The sequence below is a fragment of the Castor canadensis genome, chromosome 13 (genome assembly GCF_047511655.1).
Source record: "Castor canadensis chromosome 13, mCasCan1.hap1v2, whole genome shotgun sequence".
Lineage (NCBI taxonomy): Eukaryota > Metazoa > Chordata > Mammalia > Rodentia > Castoridae > Castor > Castor canadensis.
Window position 1 is genome coordinate 80,235,798 of NC_133398.1, and position 19,157 is coordinate 80,254,954.

Genomic DNA, 19,157 nt, shown 5'->3' on the forward strand with positions numbered 1-19,157 from the left:
CAGCTTAGTAGAGCTGTAGATAGAGTAAAAGAGTAATAGGCTTTGACAGGGATCAATAAACAAGTTAGCTGAGCTTCCTGGGTGTTGGGCCTGCAGATCCATGTCTCCGCCACTAGAGGGAAGTATGAGATCAGCAGCTGGTCTAACCTGATTAGGGCGCTAGAACCTGCTGTCTTCTGAACAGGCAGCCAGAAAGGCAGAGGGATATGGATAGGAGGAAGGAGAAAACTAGAGGTAGGTATATTTCTTGTTTAAATCACAATTTCAGAACCCCAAATGAGATCAGTTTCACTAAGGGAACTTCCCAATTTAATTGGGCCTCTCACTGAAACACTGAGGAAAAGTGTGTACCAGCCCAAAGTTAGACTTTGATCCACACAGGATTGAGACAGGAGACAATATCAAGAATTAAGGGAGAGGCAGCAAAGCAGAGGGAGACCCCACACACACACACACAGTTTAGCCCATCTTAGCAGGCAGCGAGGAGCTTCTCTGAAGCTGCCAAGTTTGCCTGAAAGCACCGTGGGCAGCCTTGGCAGGGCTCAAGGCTCAGGCTCGGTACTCACTACTTGGCAGAGTCCGACAGCTGGTACTCTCTCCTTCTGTCATAACACTCCTGGATTCCCGGATCCTGCCAGAGCTGCTTGATGGCCTCCACCTGGTCCCTAGAGAGTGCTGACACCTTGTCCACTTCCACTTCTCTGATTACCTGGGCATTTTCCTATTCAAAAGACAGAGAACCTTTCAGTAGCTGAAGGAAAAGAAACCAACCACTTGGTGGTTTGGGGACAGGACTGGTTTGTGGGGTAAGGACCACCACATGCAGGGATGTGCCCAGCCATGTCACTCAGCTGCTGCCAACTCGAGTAGAAGTGACATGGCTGCACAGCCCAGGGAACAGCACTTCACAGAGCCCAAGACCTGCAGCTTCAGTCCAGCAGCACCTGGTGTCACACCACCAGTTGTGGACAGAGAAACCATGCGCTGTCCACCCAGCCACCACGCTCGATGTCCTCAGTAACATCCCACTTGTTCCAGCGTCTACATCATCAACAATTTATAAATAACCGTTACGAGTATCAGGGTGGTGGTGGAAGTGGGGCCACCCTGGGAGCAAGCAATAAGGGTGTGCATTGACTTTGGAATCAAAAAACAACACTAACTATCAGTCTGCTGATAGTTGGTATTGATATTTTTCTCTTCATTTAAAAAAAGTAATTGACTTTACTCTCTAGAACCATTTTAAGTTCACAACAAAATTGTGCAGAAAGTACAGAGTTCCCATAAATCCTGCTTATTATCATGTGTTACTGACAAAATTCTTTCCCATTGGGTGATCTATACCCATTGCACTCCTCAAACACCACTGATTGGTACAACGTATATTACTACCTCTTTCCCTCCCTCCCACCCTCCCTCTGATGCTATTGCTGTATTACTATGGTAATTGTAAAGGTCATTACTACTGTAATTATTACTCCTACAGCAGATACCATTCACTGGCCACTTATGTGCCAAGGGCTCTTGCTCTACTATTTCACTTAGTCAACGGAAGCATAGACCAGAACTCTTTCCAAATCTTAGACAATGACAGTGTTCAGGTTGGCTGCATCCACATTTCCATGAGTTGGCACCACAGCCTCAGCATCCCTTCCTTGGCCACAGGCCGCAACAGAGAAGCGAATCCTGCTGAGACAGGACCCACCTTCCCGCCTCACTGTAATTACATCACGCAGCTGGGAGCTCAAGAAATATCACCTGGGAGCCCGCAAGTGTCCACGGCACCCTCTGCAAAAGTTGCTTTTCTCTTCATTGTTCACCTTATCCATCAGCCAGGGGAGGCGGCTCTTACAGGTTCAGGGGACTCGGGGTGAAGCCAACGGCTGTGATTGTATCAACGGGACTTTCCTCAGACCTATCACAGAAGTGAGGGAGCTCTTCCCTGAGACTGTGGGGTGCTCAGGCAGACAGGACCCCAAACAAGGTAGACAGGCTGGTTGGTGGGAAGTGCTCTGGACCAGGAATCAGGGAGCTGAGTTGGGAGATGTAAGGAGCCTGACAAGTTACCCACCTCAGAGTCCTCATTTATAAAATGAGTCAGTGATTTTCAGAGAACGTGAACTATAAACTATGGAATATTACAAACATGGAAGTACAATTAGCCTTAATATTGTCGCAGCTGCCTCATGAATATATGTACTTTTTGGTGGTACTGGGGTTTGAACTCAGGACCTCACACTTGCTAGGCAGGCCCTTGAGCCATAGCCCCAGCACTGTTGGTTTAAGTTTGTTTTTCAGATAGGGTCTTACACTTTTTCCCAGGGCAACCTTGGACCACAGTCTTCCTACCTCTGCTTCCCAATAACTGGGGTTATAGGCATATGTCACCATGCCCAGCCTCTCATACTTCTTTTGCAGAAATAAAACATATCAACAGTCCATAAGCCTTGACATCTAACTCTGCCCACCACTGTTGGCCAGAGAGAACAGACATGTTGCCTGAAGCAGCAGCACTGTCCCCCATCTCCCTGCTTTGTGTAACCACCCTGTCTCCTCCAAACAGAATCAGATGGTCTCTTCCCACCCTCTGCTAAGAACCTAGCACAGTGCCTGTGGCTTCTGTTGATGTGTGTCTGTGGTACATAGGAAGTGTATCTAACAGACAGAAAACCACAGCCAAGGAATGCAAGGGCAGGAGGGCAGAGCCTGTGCAGTTGACAGCAGGGTCACAAAGGTGCTCGGGGAGTCTCCTGGAGGAGGATGTGCTGGGTGACTCTGGGCCAAGTGTGGTTCCAACTCCGCCTCTAGTGGCAGTCAGCACTTGCTTCTAGTGCCTCATAAACTGCTCTCCTTAATTTAACTTAAAGCCAGTTTAACTGTGAACAGTGCTGTGACAATCTTCAGGGATGTCACAAATATATTTTTACCTCTCTTCCTCAGAAGTACTGCACTTCACAGTAAATGAAATGAGAGCACATAGTCTTTTTTTTGGGGGGGGGTGGGACTTTAAAAAGCCAGTGAATAACTCACCATACCCCCTCTGGTGACTGTGAAAGCAAGAGAAAGGATGGAGCCACCATCAGCCAGTCATCCCAAGACACCATGTCATGCCAGAGTGCACATGTCGCATGAGTAAGAAATCAACTTGTAAGTTTCCATCCTCTGTGAGTTAAGTAAGCTCACCCCAGGGCATTAGTTACTACAGCGTAGCCTACCACGTGTCCTTACCGCCCCATGTTGCACTAGACAGACCCGGCTGCTTCCAGGAAGGAGAAAACATGGACGCCAGTGAGATGTCAGAGAGGAGCACAGCCTTCCACACAGGCTATGAAGCATGAGAGCCAGGAAGAAGACAGACCTGAGTTCAGTCCAGACAGAAAGGCATTGTCTGCTCAGTCCAGGAAGGGGAGTTTCGGGGAGTCTGGCTTGAAAGGAAAGTAGATTGTGGGCTCTTGGGAAACCCAACAGGACTTGAGTTTGGAACAGACTCAAGAGGTCCAGAAGTCTCCAAGTTCAGAAAACTCTTCTTTGTCATGGCCTCCTGGTTACTCTTCCAACCCATCAAGGTATTCTTTTTAACTTTTTATTTTGAAATAACTGAAGACTGACATAAATGTAGGGGAAATGGTACAAGTACTTCTATATCTTTCTTTCAAACATTTTATTCAAATGTTAATAATTTACTACCTTTTTTTTTCACCACTCCTCCCCTTTCTCCCTGTGCATGTACAAACACATATACACATACCCTCATGCACGTGCACCACACAGACACACGGGCATGCACACGAAAGCTGCGGACATGTTGCCTCTTTATCTCTGAACACCAGCATGATCTTCTCTTGTATAAGCCCCCAGCACGGTGATCAAAATCAGGAAATTAACATTAGTACACATTATCTAACGCTCAGACCTTATGCAAATTTTGACATTTATTTCATTAATGTCCTTTATCTGGTCCGGAGTGCAGCCTAGGGTCACATGTTGCATTTAGTTGTAATGTCTCGTTAGTTTCCATTTAGAAAGGAAACTTCTTCAGTCAGAGAAGTTTTTGTCACTCTGGGCGAAAGTGGACTGCCAAGTGGCTGCTATTCAGTCACAAGGCATCATGAAGATGGCTGTTAGACAAAATGGCACAACCTAGACACCAGAGAATGTCCCAGAGGCAAGAATTAGGAAGGTAGGGAGGAATGAGGAAGAAAAGTTACCTATCTATTTAAATAGAGGGTTTATTGAAATAGGGGATGGATGACTTTTGTATAGCATTACCAATGTCTGAGTATCACAGGAGTCGGGTACCATGCACATTTTCCTTGGGTATAGCCAGGGGGGTCTCACACAGAGCAGGCACCTTGATGGGCACAGTTCACCTGCCTCTGCAATGCACATACTGTCAGAGCAAGAGGACCTCCCCTTCTGCAATGAGGGGAAGGTCTGTGACATGTAAGACTGGTTTCTTCATCACATAGGAAGAAGGGACAAAAAAATCTGGGAGAGGACTGGAGGTGGGGGAACACGGAGGTGGCCAGCATCTAAGAGATGTCCAGGATAAGGTGGCCCTGTAGATCACAGAAGAGGCCCAGACTAGAGCAGCACTGAGCTGAAATTGCCTCACACACTTGCTGATTAAAGAGAGAGAGAAGAAAAATCAACCTGAAAGGAATAAATATGACAAGAGCAAAGCCAGTGGATCCAGAAACACGACCAGGCTCTCAAAACACAAAGTTCACCGCAACTTTTCCTTTTCTCCTTGCTCAAAGACAATCACCATTTTCACTACTTTGAAGGGGAAACAAGGAAAACAGATGTCTTTCATGTGTGTTTTGTCAGAAATTCCCAGCCTTAAAAGAAGCTGCTGATGAAGTGGTGCCTTGCTGGCCTTACACAGGAACCCATGACTGCTGATAACCGTCACCGTCAAGCACAGTGAGCCCTTGTGGCTGGAACCAGGAGCCCAGAAGGCTGTCTGGCCTCCACCAGGCCCTCACCATGGAGATTCCTACACCGTTAATGTCCCAGGGCAGCAGGGGTCACAGCCTCCCTTTCACATCTGGCTCCTCCAATAATCGGGTGAGGTGGCTTTGCCTCCCAAGTCAGGGAGCTAAGGCTCTTGGTCTTTGGTTACATACCTAAGCATTTTCATTAATTTTTTCATTTGTATATTTTTAATTGGAAAATTAAAATCATATATATTTATTAAACAGCATGTTTTCACATATATACATTGTGGAATGGCAAAATCAAGCTAATATATGAATTACCTCAAATATGTATGTTTTTCATTGTGAGAACATTAAAATCTCTCATGGCAATATTCAAGTATCATTACTAACTTAGTCATCAGGATGTATAGTAGATCTCTTGAACAAATTCTTGTCTAGTGACATTTTCATTAAAATTAATATTCATTAACATGTGTTACATGATAAAAACTTAATTTGATAACACTTCAAGTGTCTACTGTGATGTGTAATGCCCATAAAATTAACAACCTTTGTAAAAACAAGTGGGATTAAAATAAAATATATGATTAAAAATGGAATGATGAAAAGCGAGGTTTTCCAACTTCTGTATAATCATGTCTCCTTATTTTAGCAACTGCATCAAGGTCCAGAATTATACTGCATACTCTATTAAAAATTACGAAGTAAGACTTCACTGCTCGATAAACTATCAGCTTTTAAAAATATTACGTTATAATGCTAGCCAACTAGGACAGGACAGGAGCTTTGCCTACAGATAACAAACAAGGAATTTCTGCTGCTTCCAATAAAGAACAATGAAGAAATTTGGATCCACTCTTCCACTAAGAGCAGCTAGAAATGGTAGACAATTAAAAAATATATGTATGTGAATGTGCTAGAAAGCTGAGAAAGAGTAAATGATTGCCAAGCCGCAGGAGAAGATGGTACCCGAGGAGCTGAGCCCAGCTCAGCTCTCCCTGTGACCTCTGCCTGTTCTGGAAGAGGCAGTTGGAAGCTCAGAATTACTGTTTTCAACATCACAGGGCTAGGATAACAGGTTGAGATTTAAGGATTAGCAAGAACAAAAGGCCCTTGCAAGCCTTTTAGTTCTGGGTTGAGGGGCTGAAGGGCAGCCCTTAGGAGGTTGCAGCTCAGCTTGAGATCATGGGAGCCTCAGAAATCAATCTCCATCCCCAGACACCGGGCAGGAGAAAAGTAGACTCTCTTTCAGAGTTTAGAAAACAACATCTTCCATTTTCTCAAACTCTTTCCTCAAATCTGTGTTTAGCATACCATGCCCACTTGCTTGGACTTGTCTTATCTTCTTATCTTCTTAGAAAAGAAAAGTCCAAGAAAGGTGGCACATAAAAAGATGGAAAAAGTTATGCCAGGAAAACACCGACCCAAAAGAAGCAGGAGTCGCTCTTTGAACGTAAGGGTAGACTTCGGGTGAAAAGCGTAGGTTGCCGTAGAAGACAGGGCTATTACAAATGACAAAAGGTTCGGGACAACATAGCTCTAAAGTTTTATGAAATTAATAGCACAGGTTCAAAATAACATTTCACAGATCAACCGGAGACACAGACAAATCTTCATTTATGGGAAATTGTAACATACTTCTCCCACTAACTGATAGAATTTTAAATATCAGGAAAGATATAGACAGTTCAAGCATTATGGCCAGCGAATTTGACCTTAATAGACAGAATCCTGCATTCAGAATAACTGTAGATAGACAGATGGATAGACAGATAGATATAGAGATAGAGACAGAGGAGATAGCTATCCTAGCATACCTAGAATGTTTTTTAAATGACTCATGTTGTTTGGATCTTTAATGCCCCTCAACAGCCCGTGTGTTAAAGGCATGGCCTCTAGCTATTGGGACAAATGAGTTGGAGCCTTTAACAGGTAGGACCTGGTGGGAGGTCTTTAGGTCATTAGGGGTGTGCTCTCGAAGGGGACTGGAACCATGTTCTCTTGCTCTTTTGCTTCTTAGTATGATGAGCCAGTTTTTTTCTGTCACACGTTCTCACCATGATGTGCTACCTTGCCACAGGCCCAAAAGAAATGATGTCAATTGATCACGGACTGAAACCTCCAAGAATCTGAGCCAAAACTAACCTGTTATCTTTACAAGTTGATTCTCTGACTTGTCATAGTGACAGAAAGCTGGCTAACACAATGACCATTTACGTGTTAGTATTTCACATAAAAATGTGCTTTTCTGGCTTCTTTTAAACTACAACGGAGCCTCACACAAATGCTAAGAGAGCAAAGAAAAGGAGTAACTTCAAGAAAGGATGAGTGAAGGAATAGGCTAATATGGCCTGATGGATGGAAGGAAAGGGGGCCTGTATCCCCTTTTTGGTCACCACGAACATGGATTACTGATTGTGTGGGCCATTCCTGATGGTACATCCCAAAGGTGGGGACTAGATCAGCTCTTTGCTACATCACATTTCATGTAACATTCCTTCTCCTAAGATGTTTTGGAAACATCTTCAGTGCAGAGGAACATATTCAAGCAAAAAAGAGCATGCAAAAGTCCACACCTCAGTCCTCCAGAAAAGGACCGAGTGTACAGTCATCCCTCAGTATCCTCAGGGATGTTTTTTAGGACTCTTTGTTGATACATCTAAGGATGCTCAAGTTGTTATATAAAATGGCGTAGTATTTGTATAGAACCTACACATGTCCTCCCATAGACTTTAAATCATCTCTAGGCTACTTGGGCTGGGAATGTGACTCAAGTGGTAAAGTAATACAATTACTGCTTAGTAATACAAGGCCCTGAGTTCAAACCCCAGTACCACAAACAAAAAAACAAACAAACAAAAAACAACCCTAGATTCCTTACCTAATACAGTGTAAGTACTTTATAAACTATTGTTTAGGAAACAATAAGCAAGTGCTTATTCTGTATCAGCACAGTTTTTTTTAGAGTATTTTTTATCTACAATTATTTGGATCCATGGATGTGGAACCCACAGATAGGGAGGGCTGACTCTGTTCAACCAATGAAAGCTGCTCCTTCCAAGATGCTTTGTGAAGAGCTCTTCTAGTTTTTAGCACAAATTTGTGTTATACAGGAGAATTCAGTTTTAAAAGAGAAAGATCTGTCCCTCTTCATATTTTTCAGTTTCTTGGCTTTATCCAGATAGGAGCCCAAACATGTATAATTAGAGAAAAATGGCCAAAGACTCTCATATTCAGTGCCTTAGCAACACAGGCTGATTCTACACTTTCACAGTACCATGAAAAGTACCCAGGGTGGGGGTGGAAAGGACTCTGCTCCATGAAGTTACCCTGGGATTCAGGCTCACTGCTGGATCTCCTAGTTACCCTGGGATTCAGGCTCACTTCCAGATCCACCAGTTACCCCATGATCCAGGCTCACACTCAGTGGCTACACTAACTTCCAGGGCCCTGGAGTCCACCACTAGGTTATTGCATCCAGTCTGCAGTGGAGGGAAGAGGGACAAGGAGGCAATGCACAGGAAGTTTTCTGAGCTAGGTCTGGACCTGGAAGACTTCACTTCTGGACCCAGTTCATTAGCCAGGACTGTCTAAAGGCTCTACTTGAGTGCAGGTGAGGCTAGGAAACATGGTCTCCCTGTGCACTCATGAGGAAAGTGAACCAGAGTTTGGCATTGCAGAGCACTGTGTGTTGCTCACAAGTTCTCAAAGTCTTTTACTGCAGTGATTTCTGGCATCTATATGATTCCAGTGTGTACTTTTTGTATATCCTGGGTAAACTAGAGCTGGTGGACCAAGTCCAGCTCACTGCCTGCTTTAGTAAATAAAGTTCTACTGGAACACAGCCATACCCTGTCTTATTGTCTGTCTGCTTTTCCATCGATCACAGCAGCATCAAGCTATTGCAACAGAGCCTGTACGGTCCACAGTGCCTGGACACTTATTATCTGGCCCTTCGCAGAAAATGTTTGCCAAAACCAGATGGGTAATTTCTAATTAAGCATGTCCAAGTCACACACTGCTACAGACTTCCCTCTCATTCACTCGTTCAGTGGGCATCCACTCTTAAACTACTGTCTATTGTCCTTACACTCAAGCTTCTAATCTTAACAGAGGATTATAACAGATACACAAAGTGTGGAAAGGGGAACATTTAAAAATTTTTAATTAGTATAAAAAGCAAGAGAATTCCACCTGTGCAAATGTCTCCACTCTTCAGAATTCTCAAAGGGCAACAACCAGAACTAATTTAGATTGTGGGCCTCCTCTGACACCACAAGCAGGTAGTGAATTAAACAAAGATGCCACCAAGTGGAAAAAGGTGGAATTTGTCCTGATTCAGATTCCTTTTCACGTATTTTAGGGAATTTTCCCATTTTCTTCATTCTTTAACTTCCGTATGCATGCCTGCGTGCTAATTTCCTGGAGGTTTGACATTGCATGGCTTGTTTTTATGAAATCTGTGTGGTGCCAATCAGCCCAGGGCTAATGAAGGAGGCATTTCCAGAGAATGTGAAATCCCAGACAACAGGCAGATCTTAGCAGGGGTGGACAGCCTCCATAGTGGGGCACTATTGACCCTCAGTAGAAGTCAGTGGTCCTCCTTCAAAAAAGACTTCTATAAGACAACTCCAAAATCTAACAGGTTTTATATTAAAATAAATGTAAAGGGAAGGAAATGCTAGGTTTGTTCAACTTAGTAACACCAGGCAGGCAGATACAGCCAAGGCTGAACTGAAGAATAAATATTAAGAAATACATTCTTTGATTACACCAAGGCTTGGCTTGTGCTATCTGGATAACTCTCTCCTTAAAGCCCATCTTAGAAGCGTAATTCTAGAACTTTCCTGTGTATGCCTCATGGTGATTCCCTCTCCCTGCCAAGAGAGAGACATTAAAACCAGCAGAGAACACAGAAAAACGGTCAGATTATGAGTGCAGACAGACTGGAAACTACAGCTGGCCTGAAGGAAATCTGGAGTTCCAATATTCCATAGCTCTTTGCACCCTGAGGCCAGAGACTGTAGGACTCTGGAATTCTGGTTCTAGCTGGTCAGACTAAACGAACTGAATTGCCCTTTCCTGTCTTCACCCCGACTTCTTCATCAGCCTGGTCTTAATTTACAAAATGAGCTACACCACAGTAAAATTAAGGGGTTCTTCCATGTCGAAACACTTTTGTTCACTGCAGCTATGGTCAGCCCAAGCCCATATGCAGTACCAGACTGTCAACAGAGAACACTGATCATAATCTTCTTCTTTATCCTCTTCCCTCCTCCGTCCCTAAACACCTTCCTAAAAATATTTAGGAAGCCTCAAAGCAAGCAAGAAGTCCAGGTGATCCTCCTCATCCACTGACTCCACATTTGTGACACTGCTGACTCACTACAATTTATACGTGACCCCCTCACATCAAATCTGATGGCACTTTCATGGTCATTCTTAGAGAAGTGCAGAGTAGTGAAAAATCTGAGCCGCCTGAGATGTTCTCAGTTGAGGTCAAACGAGGCAAGGATCTGCGTTCTTGTTTCAGCTCTCAAACTATAAACAATCATTCTTTTCCTGGAACACCAAGTGCCATGTCTTCAGCCTTCTTGTACTTTTTTTGTTAGTGACCTCATGATTTAAAGTGGCCTCCAAGTGTAATGCAGAAGTGCTGTGTGGTGTTCCTAAGCACAGGAAGGCTGAGATGTGCCTCTTAGAAAAAGTACACGTGTCAGATGAGCTTCCCTCAGACGCGGGGAGGACTCAGGATGGAATCCCAGCTTAGATATCAGAAAGGACCTTTCGATAATTCATCCAGGCCCCAAGACCTGTTTCCTCACTGGTAAAATGAGGTAGAAGTAGGGGTAGATGATCTTTTCAACACTAGCATTCTATAGCTGAAAAATGTATTCTTTAATTACAAAGCTTCATAAATAATCCGTGTTGTGGACACTCTTCTTACAGGTATGGAGTCACTCTTTACAGAAAGCCCAAAAGCAAGCGTCACGATTCCCCAGGAGGACAAGTGAGTTATCCTTAGTTGAGGATGTGAAGCATCGCCACCACTGAAGATCAGGGACCAGCAACGGCACAGAGCCGCTAAAGACGAGGGGCTGTGTCTGCCAGGGATTCAGAGTAAGGCTATTTTGGGTTGGCCCTAAAAATCATTAAGATGACCAATGTGCTGTACCCCCTCTCCTCTGTCTTACATATCTTCAAAATAGCCAGGAAGATGGCTGTGATACCTCCCAAAGATAGCATTATCCCAAATTCTTCTCTCTCCCTCTCCCTCTTTTTGTCTCGTCACACACACACACACATGCACTCACCAGTGACCTTGAGGTCTCTGTGCCAACCTGCTGCAGAGCTGCTCAACCACTCTTCCATGCAGTGACAGAGTCTTTGCAGTAATCCAGTGAGTAAGGAAGCCTGTAAGGCCCATGCCAAGAATCTCTGCCCTCAAGTACTTCAGAGGTATACAAAACAGTTGGCCAAGTTCTATATTTCCCAAAAAAAAATTCTAACTCAGCAAATAGCAGAGGATGTGTTGGTAGTGAGTAGCAGGTATCTGTGTAAACCTTAGACACAGGGCTTTCTCTGAAAGTCCTCTCAATCAACAAGCCATTCAACCCAGTGGATTCCACTGTCATTACACAATGGATGTCACACTGAGTCCCAGGAGACATAGACAGAAATCTGCAGAGGATGACTTAACAGGTACAGAATCCGTTGTGATTCAGAATCCCCTAGAAATAGCCTGGTCTTGTCATTGGGTATGGGGGAGACATCCAGTCTAGTTGCAGGCTTTGATAGGCCTCAGGATTCACCCAAAGTCACTACTCCTGTGCTATGTGAAGTATATGAATTTGTCCTTCATCTCTACTGTCTGATCTTGTCAATGTTGAAACTAGTTGTATTTGTGAATGTTTTTTAAGCACACATAGTCTGCCTATACCTATAGCAGCATTTCTCAGAGTGGCATATTATATTTTTAAAAACCATAAAACATAAGTATCCTAAAAAAAAAAAAAGTCCCTTTTCCAAAGAAGTTGAGGACAAAGTCTGAAACAAAGTTATCCAAGATTTTTTAAAAAAAACTATAGAACTTCTTTAAAGCATGTGTATTTGGTGTGAGTAGGTGTGTATGTGTATACATGTGACTACATGTGGTCATACTCACCTTGGGCCAGGGGCCTGTGACAGTCTAAATGTCTGTGCCCAACCAAAATTCATATGTTTAAATCTAATCTTTAATGTGTTGGTATTGAGAGGTGGGGTCTTTGGGAGGTGACAAGGTCATGAAAGCAGAGCCCCTTCTAAGCCTTCTTGCCCCTTCCACCAAGTAAGGACAAGCAAGAAATTGTCATCTATGAGGAGTGGTCTTTACCAGACACTCAGTCTTCTGAGTGCCTCGATCTTGGACTTATAGCCTCCACAAGTACAAGCAATAAATTCTGTTGTTTATAAACTGCCCAGTCCAGGTATTTGTTATGCCAGCCTTCAAACACTAAGAGATCTTAGTCTCATTTTTGTACTGATGTACCCCCAAATGCCTAGATGGGTGACTGTCACATCAACATTCTTTGAATGAATAAATAAATGAATGTTACAGGGAGATCTTTCCATGTAGACAATACTGACAAAATGTATTCAAGTGAAGGAGAAACGTACACTAATGACACACAACAGCTCAAGAAAATGTGTACCTGTGCACGCCAAACTAATAAACACTCAGTCACTTACAGAGTGCACATACTTAAGATAGGGGAAAAACCCTGACACCACAACAGGACATTATCAACAAAACATGAGCATCATAAGCTGTGACAATCATACAAAAAGAATGACATTGAACAGAGACACCCAAACAGAGTGCAGAACCTTTAATGCGATCATTTTGTTGTGATTTTCCAAAGAGGAACTTTAGGGTACCCTACTTGCCAAACTTAGGTAGCTTCAGTGGCCACGGGGGCCCCATTTTCTCAGAGGGAATAACTGATGCATGGACCCCAGCCAAATCCATAGTTTATAAAAGTAGGAGTCTCTTGCGCAGGAGTCAAACCTTCATTGTTCAGTCTCTAGTCTCATTTACACAGAGGCAAAACTCAGCCCGCTTGGCTTTAGACAGAGGATGCCATCTGTGAAAAATCTGGGGTTTCACAAGGAAGGGTCATAATGCACAGTGTCTTGTGACCTTAGTAGTTCTACCTCCCACTTCCATTTCTACCTTTTTTTTTTTTTTGGCAGTACTGGGGTTTGAACTCATGCTTGCTAGGCAGGCACTCTATTACTTGAACCACTCCTCCAGCCTCCATCTCTACTTCTTACTCTCTCTCCTGAGAATTGAAATTTAGGGATTTCAAAATTTTCATCTTTTCTTTTTTCTTTCTTGGCAAGACTGGGGTTTGAACTCAGGGCCTTGTTTTGCTAGGCAGGTGTTCTGCCACTTTGAGCCACACCTTTAGTCCTTTTGCTTTTAGCTTTAAAGGGAGAGAGAAGTGGGGCTGGTGGTTGCCTATGACCCTCCAGGCTAGAAGAGACCTCATGCATAAAGTGAGAGCCAGAGGAATGTTCTCTGCAAATCATGCCTGGCAATTGGTCTTCTGCAACCTAAAACAATGCTCTCTGGACTACAGTCTTTAAAGCAAAGACCTTCTTCAAAGGAAGAAAGGGGCTCTCAAAGAAAGAAGAAGAGCTCAAATGTAAGAAACCTTTTTTTATGGTAAGTGCAAACGAGTGTAAGAAAATACCCTAACACCAACTGTTTCCATACAGAAGACCTTACAAAGGTTCAGCCAGAATGGCATGCACGGGTTTTATCGTGAAGTCTTTCTCAGAGTTAATATGAAGGTAAGGACTCAGCCATTCTCACTCTTAGAAAGCAAGAGAGAATGAGAGAGAGAGAGAGAGAGAGAGAGAGACTGATTTAGAGTGTAGAAATACATCTTTGTTACTACTTTTACATTCAATAGCATACAAGTGAGGAATAAAATATGTTCTTCTTAAAACAGAGTATGGAAAACCAGTTAGTAATACGCACTCATGCTGGTCCACACAGCCTTTAACCGTTACTCTAGAAGGTATCACTGATACGATAAATGGTTCTTAAAATCAGTCAAAGATGGTTGTTAGTAGTTTAAATAAATGTCAATATCAATATGAAGTTTACAAAAATAATAAACATCACTGATTTAGCTTACCTGGGACCATAAAGAGCCTTGACTGATGAGCTGGACTGTTTCATTCCACTCTGACTGCTGTGGCCATCTAGCGGCAGCTTCTGTAACTGCAAGTTCATCCACAGAAACAAGTTCTGTGTGCTTGCCGTGTACCCTACACCTACAACACCTCAGCCAGAATGACATGGCCAGGTTTTACGTTGAAGTCTTTATCACAGTTAATATGAAGGAAAGGACTCAGACATTCTCATTCTTGGAGATCGAGAGAGAACGAGAGAGCAAGAGAGAGACTGAGTTAGAGCTTAGTGGAAGGCACATCTTTGCGGCTAACTTTTAAAGCCAGTAGAACATTCATCACCAACATAGAGTCCCTTGAAGGACGATGTTCTATCAATTCGAATTTTATCTCTACTCCTCTGAAGTGCATGAAAATTGACAAGAGAGATTAAGTTGTTTCTGCTGGAAGTGAAAGTAAAAGAGTAGTAAAGGGACAGACCCCAATAATCCCAGGCTCTCTAGGCTGTGACCTCGTGCTCTAAGACCAGCTCTGTATGGCTACAGGCAAAGCCACCCAGGAGGGCAGCCATTTTCCCTTGCATACCAGGGCCTGTGTGAGGCTTTCCTACTCCGCACTGAATTTAACATCATGCTTCCAGAACCATGTTTCCCCTTGACTTGGCTTTTATTTCAAAAGCACGTACATCTGGGCTGTGGCTACCTCTGCCCATCCACTACCCCTTCAAGCTCTCAAATCCTGCTCTATGATGGGGCTAGTCTAGTTTTACAGTTCTCCCTCTACACAAAACTTAGACATATTTGAAAATTTAAAATTTTCCATACAGGTCCCAGAGAACCATCCACATCCAACAACATTACTTTTTCTTTTCTTTCTTTCTTTTTTTTTTTTTTTTTTTTGGTGTTTCACTTTTTCCATTCTTTTCAATAGTCTGAAAAACTCTTAAGCACACAACAAATATTTGGGTCACAGCTTGCTTTAATGATGTGCTTTTGAAATGGTTTTAATCCTGGATTCATTTTTGGTTGTTGTTTTCCTTTTGTAGTGAGAACCCACAGGCATGTCTGCCTAGGAGCAGCGTCAGGAGATAGGGAGCTCCAGATTTCCCAAGGGCCTCCCATTCTACCTGGAGGCCGCTCTACTGCCCCAGCTGCAATCTTCTGAGGGAATGGCCTACCTAGCTTCAGTGTAGATGGAACATGGAGACAGGCGACTGCCTCTAGGGAGCGCCATGCAGGTACCACTCTTCCTCTGTCAGCCACTTCTCTGTCTGTAAGCAAAACCAGGTTCAAGTGCACAGCTTTGAAGGAGGGGAAAAAGCCTCCATCCACTTAGCCTGGCAGGATGTGGAAGCAGGGAGTGCCTTGCCTCAGTAGTGACTGTGGCAGGGTAGGGTGGGGGGACAAGGGATGGGCTGACCACATGGCCACAAGCCCGCAGTGTGTTTCTGGCAGGTTACAGGCTGTGAAAGGAGACCTCCACCATGACTGGGCAAGATTAGCTCTGGTTCTGGATATAATTAGTCCAGATAGCAAAGTTTTGTCAGAACATGGTGCCAAATAAAAATGCAGGCCATCCATTTGAGTCTGAGTTTCAGAAACACAGCAAATACTTTCTGAGTGGAAGGCTGCCACATGCATTTGAAGAAACTTGTACCAAAGTAGGAGTTCCATTTACTGAAGTATTTCCCCATAGTAAAGACATTAAAAACATCAAGATTCTCTGCATCAGCAACTGTTTATCAACAACGGTGGCTTCTCCCTGCCTTTCAGGGCACATGCAGCACAAGTAAGTGTATCTCCTGGAGGGAGAAAGGAGAAACCCCCCACTGGTCCCTGAACCACAGCACCGTTCTGCCTTCTGGGGCTCTAAGAAGCCCACCTCTCTGCAAAACACAAGCTCCTTCTCTCACAAGCAAGAGAGGAGAGACTTTTTCTCCCTCTCACCCCAGACTTCAGGTCATCTTCTCCTGTGACTCTGTCACCAACAATAAGTGCAAGAGGCCCTCTGATTCAACCAAATTGTGGGCTGAAAATATCTGAAAATCACATCTGTACTGCACATGTACAGACTTTTTCCTTGTCATCATTCCCTAAACAACACAATTTAATAACAACTTATACACGGTTAGGTATTATAAGTAGTCTAGAGATAGTTTCAAGTATATGGGAAGGCTGGGGGCAGGGCTCAAGTGATAGAGCACCTGACCAGCAAGTGTGAAGCCCTGAGTTCAAACCCACAACTGCTAAAAAGCAAATAATAATAATAATAATAATAAAAAGCATATGGGAGAATGTGTGTAGGTTACATGTAAATACTGTACCTATTTTTAGAAGGAGGCATCTGTGAGGACAACTGTACTTCCTTCCATGGTTAAAAAAAAAGTAAGGAGCACGTACACCAGTGTGAATGTACTTAAAGCCACATCAAACGGCTAAAATGCTAAAGCTCATATTGTATATATTTTACCACAATTTGAAAAATAAAAAGGCAAAGAAGCCGGGCATGGTGGCACATATATGTAATCCCAGAACTTGGCCTTAATTTATTTATTGCGGGGTGGTACTGGGGTTTGAATTCAGGGCCTCACACTTGCTAGGCAGGTACTCTACCACTTGAGCCACTCAGCCAGCTAATCCCAGCGCTTGGGAAGCAGAAAGATCAAGAGAATTTGAGGCCAGCCTGGGCTACATAGCAACATCCTGTCTTAAACCCAAAACCAAAAACAGGTAGGAGCAGAGGAATTGCCTCACTGTCAGGTGACATATAGCTCAGTGCAAAACCTGGTGTATTGTCACTTCAGAATCTTCTTCAGGTTCCTTCCTGCCTCTAACACCCAGCCAAAAGCCACATCTGGGCCTCCTCTCCTCTTTACTTTCACTGTGGTGAACATGGCTTCCCAGCTGCCAGGATGTCTCCTTGGCCCATGCCATCTCTTGCCTCCAGAGACAAGCACTCTCGGCTTCTCATCTCCACAAAGCCTCCCCAGCTCTCTCCTGTCCACTGATCTTGAGGGAAGGCTAGGCCTCTGATTTATCCTGCCGTTTAGCAATGCCTGCTCCTCAACAATTTCATTTTTTATTTTCTAAATGTCACACTGGCTTCTCAGTAGCCAAGCATACTAATGCATCCTTATTCAACCCAGACTCCCCTGACTTACAGGTACCAAGCTTTCTCACAAGTCCTGGTGCCTACAAAGTGCCTTTTATACTACTGGCATCTGCTCCATCCTGTGCCAGGCACCTCTGTGCACCCCACACCCCCCACTGCACAGTGATGTGCTGAGGGGACCTATTTGTGGTCCTGGTGCAGACACCAGCGAGTCACATGGAATCCCCTGTAGTTCCAACATCTCTGTGCCAGGAGCAGGAGCTCCTGCTCTCCACTCCCACTCTGGACAACTTTACTTCCTTCTCTGCTTTGCTCTCCCTACTCTGGCTCCCCCAGCCGACCAACTCCTTCCAGAAAGCTCTTCCAAACTCCAGTGAGCTGAATAGCGTCCCCACCAAATTTATGTCCACCTGGAACCTCAGAAAGTGACCTCATTGGGAAACAGGGCCTTTGTAGTTAAAATTGAGATGAGATCTCGTAGGATTAGGGTGAACTCTAACTCCAAAGAGAACATCTTTACAAGAGACAGAAAAGGGCACAGAGAGACACAGGGAAGAAAGTGATGTACATGGAGCTGGAGCTTGGAGTAAGGTATCACAAGCTAAGGAATGCCAAGAATTGCCAGTGGCCACCAGAAGAGAGGAGAAAAGCCTGGAATGGATTCTCTCCAGAACTTCCAGAGGGAACCAACCTGCAATACCTTGATTTCTGACTGTTGACCTCTTCACCTGTCACAGGATAAGTTGTTGTTCTCAGCCACTCAGCTCATGGAAGTTTGTTATAGTCATCCCAGAAAACGAATACACAAACCAGCTGGCCAAGCTCTGGGTCTCCGCTTCCTGCACAGGCTGGGGTCAAGGAGAGAGCCTTTGCTAGGGTCCCTACAGACACTTGTGGAGCTTCAGGGAGGCCGGGGGCCTTGGGACAAGGACGGCTGAAAGAAAAGGGAAAGAAATGAAGGGAGCAGAAAGCATCTCTAGCCAGATCTTCCACTGCTCTGATCCACTATAGGGAGAAAAAGCAAGAGTGTGCCCAGGGATGGAAATAATGAAGTGGGAATGTCTTCTGGTAGTGTCACTGGACACCCAGGCTGTGTCCAGTGCTGCTGTCTTCAGGTTCTTATAAACAGGATTAGTAGCACCTGTCTCCATGGGTCTCACAGAAAAAAACCACACCATCACCAAGGAGGGGGGAGGTCCACAGGTCAGAAAATAACCTATTAAGCCAGAGCATTCGTTAACTGATGGTGCTCTCCTTAACTCGATGTGTTTAATGGACACAGCTTCATTCATTAACTGTGATAAGAGGCTACGATCCATCCCTCACCAGCACCAATGAGCAGCGGGTCCTTCGTGTGTCCTAAACGCGCAGCCTGCTCTGTTCTCTCCAGGTCTGGTGAGGCAGCGGGGGACCTCTGTTGAGAGTGTGATAAACTTTGCTCTTTGGTAGTGAAACTCGGGAGTTTGTTGGAAATGCAGAATCTCAGATCCTGCCCCAGACATACAGACTCAGGACCTGTATCTTAACCAGATTCTTGCCAGGCAGTTTGTGTGCATAGGAAACCTAGAGACACTTGGGAATAAAACATGACCTTGACCTCAAGGGCGATTCTTACAATATCCTGCTGGAATATAATTATGATATTATAAATCAATGAGAACCTGAACTCTGAAAGGTTGACGAACTTACCCAGTGTCACACAACCTGTAAACAACTGGGTGGGATTCAAATTTTGAATCCAAACACATCTCTTGCCAAAAGGGGAGATGACAACATGGTCACTACTTAGCATCCTAAGAATCACGTAGGAAATGAATGACATCTGAGAAAGTCTTCATAGTTTTATATTCACTTTTTATTTACGGTTATGTACAATCTATGTCCCTACAAGTGCTTTTCTTAAATCAGCATTTACAACGAGCA

At 44.1% G+C, this 19,157-nt stretch overlaps 1 protein-coding gene across 3 annotated transcripts in view; it reads right to left on the reverse strand.

The window, feature by feature from the left end:
- Positions 1-19,157, reverse strand: part of Gna14 (G protein subunit alpha 14) — a 194,432-nt gene that overhangs the window by 10,496 nt on the left and 164,779 nt on the right. For all 3 annotated transcript variants that reach the window (XM_020184937.2, XM_074052097.1, XM_074052098.1), the window contains exon 3: positions 567-721. In XM_020184937.2, coding sequence (XP_020040526.1) covers positions 567-721 — 155 coding nt within the window. The remainder of the gene's footprint in view (positions 1-566; positions 722-19,157) is intronic.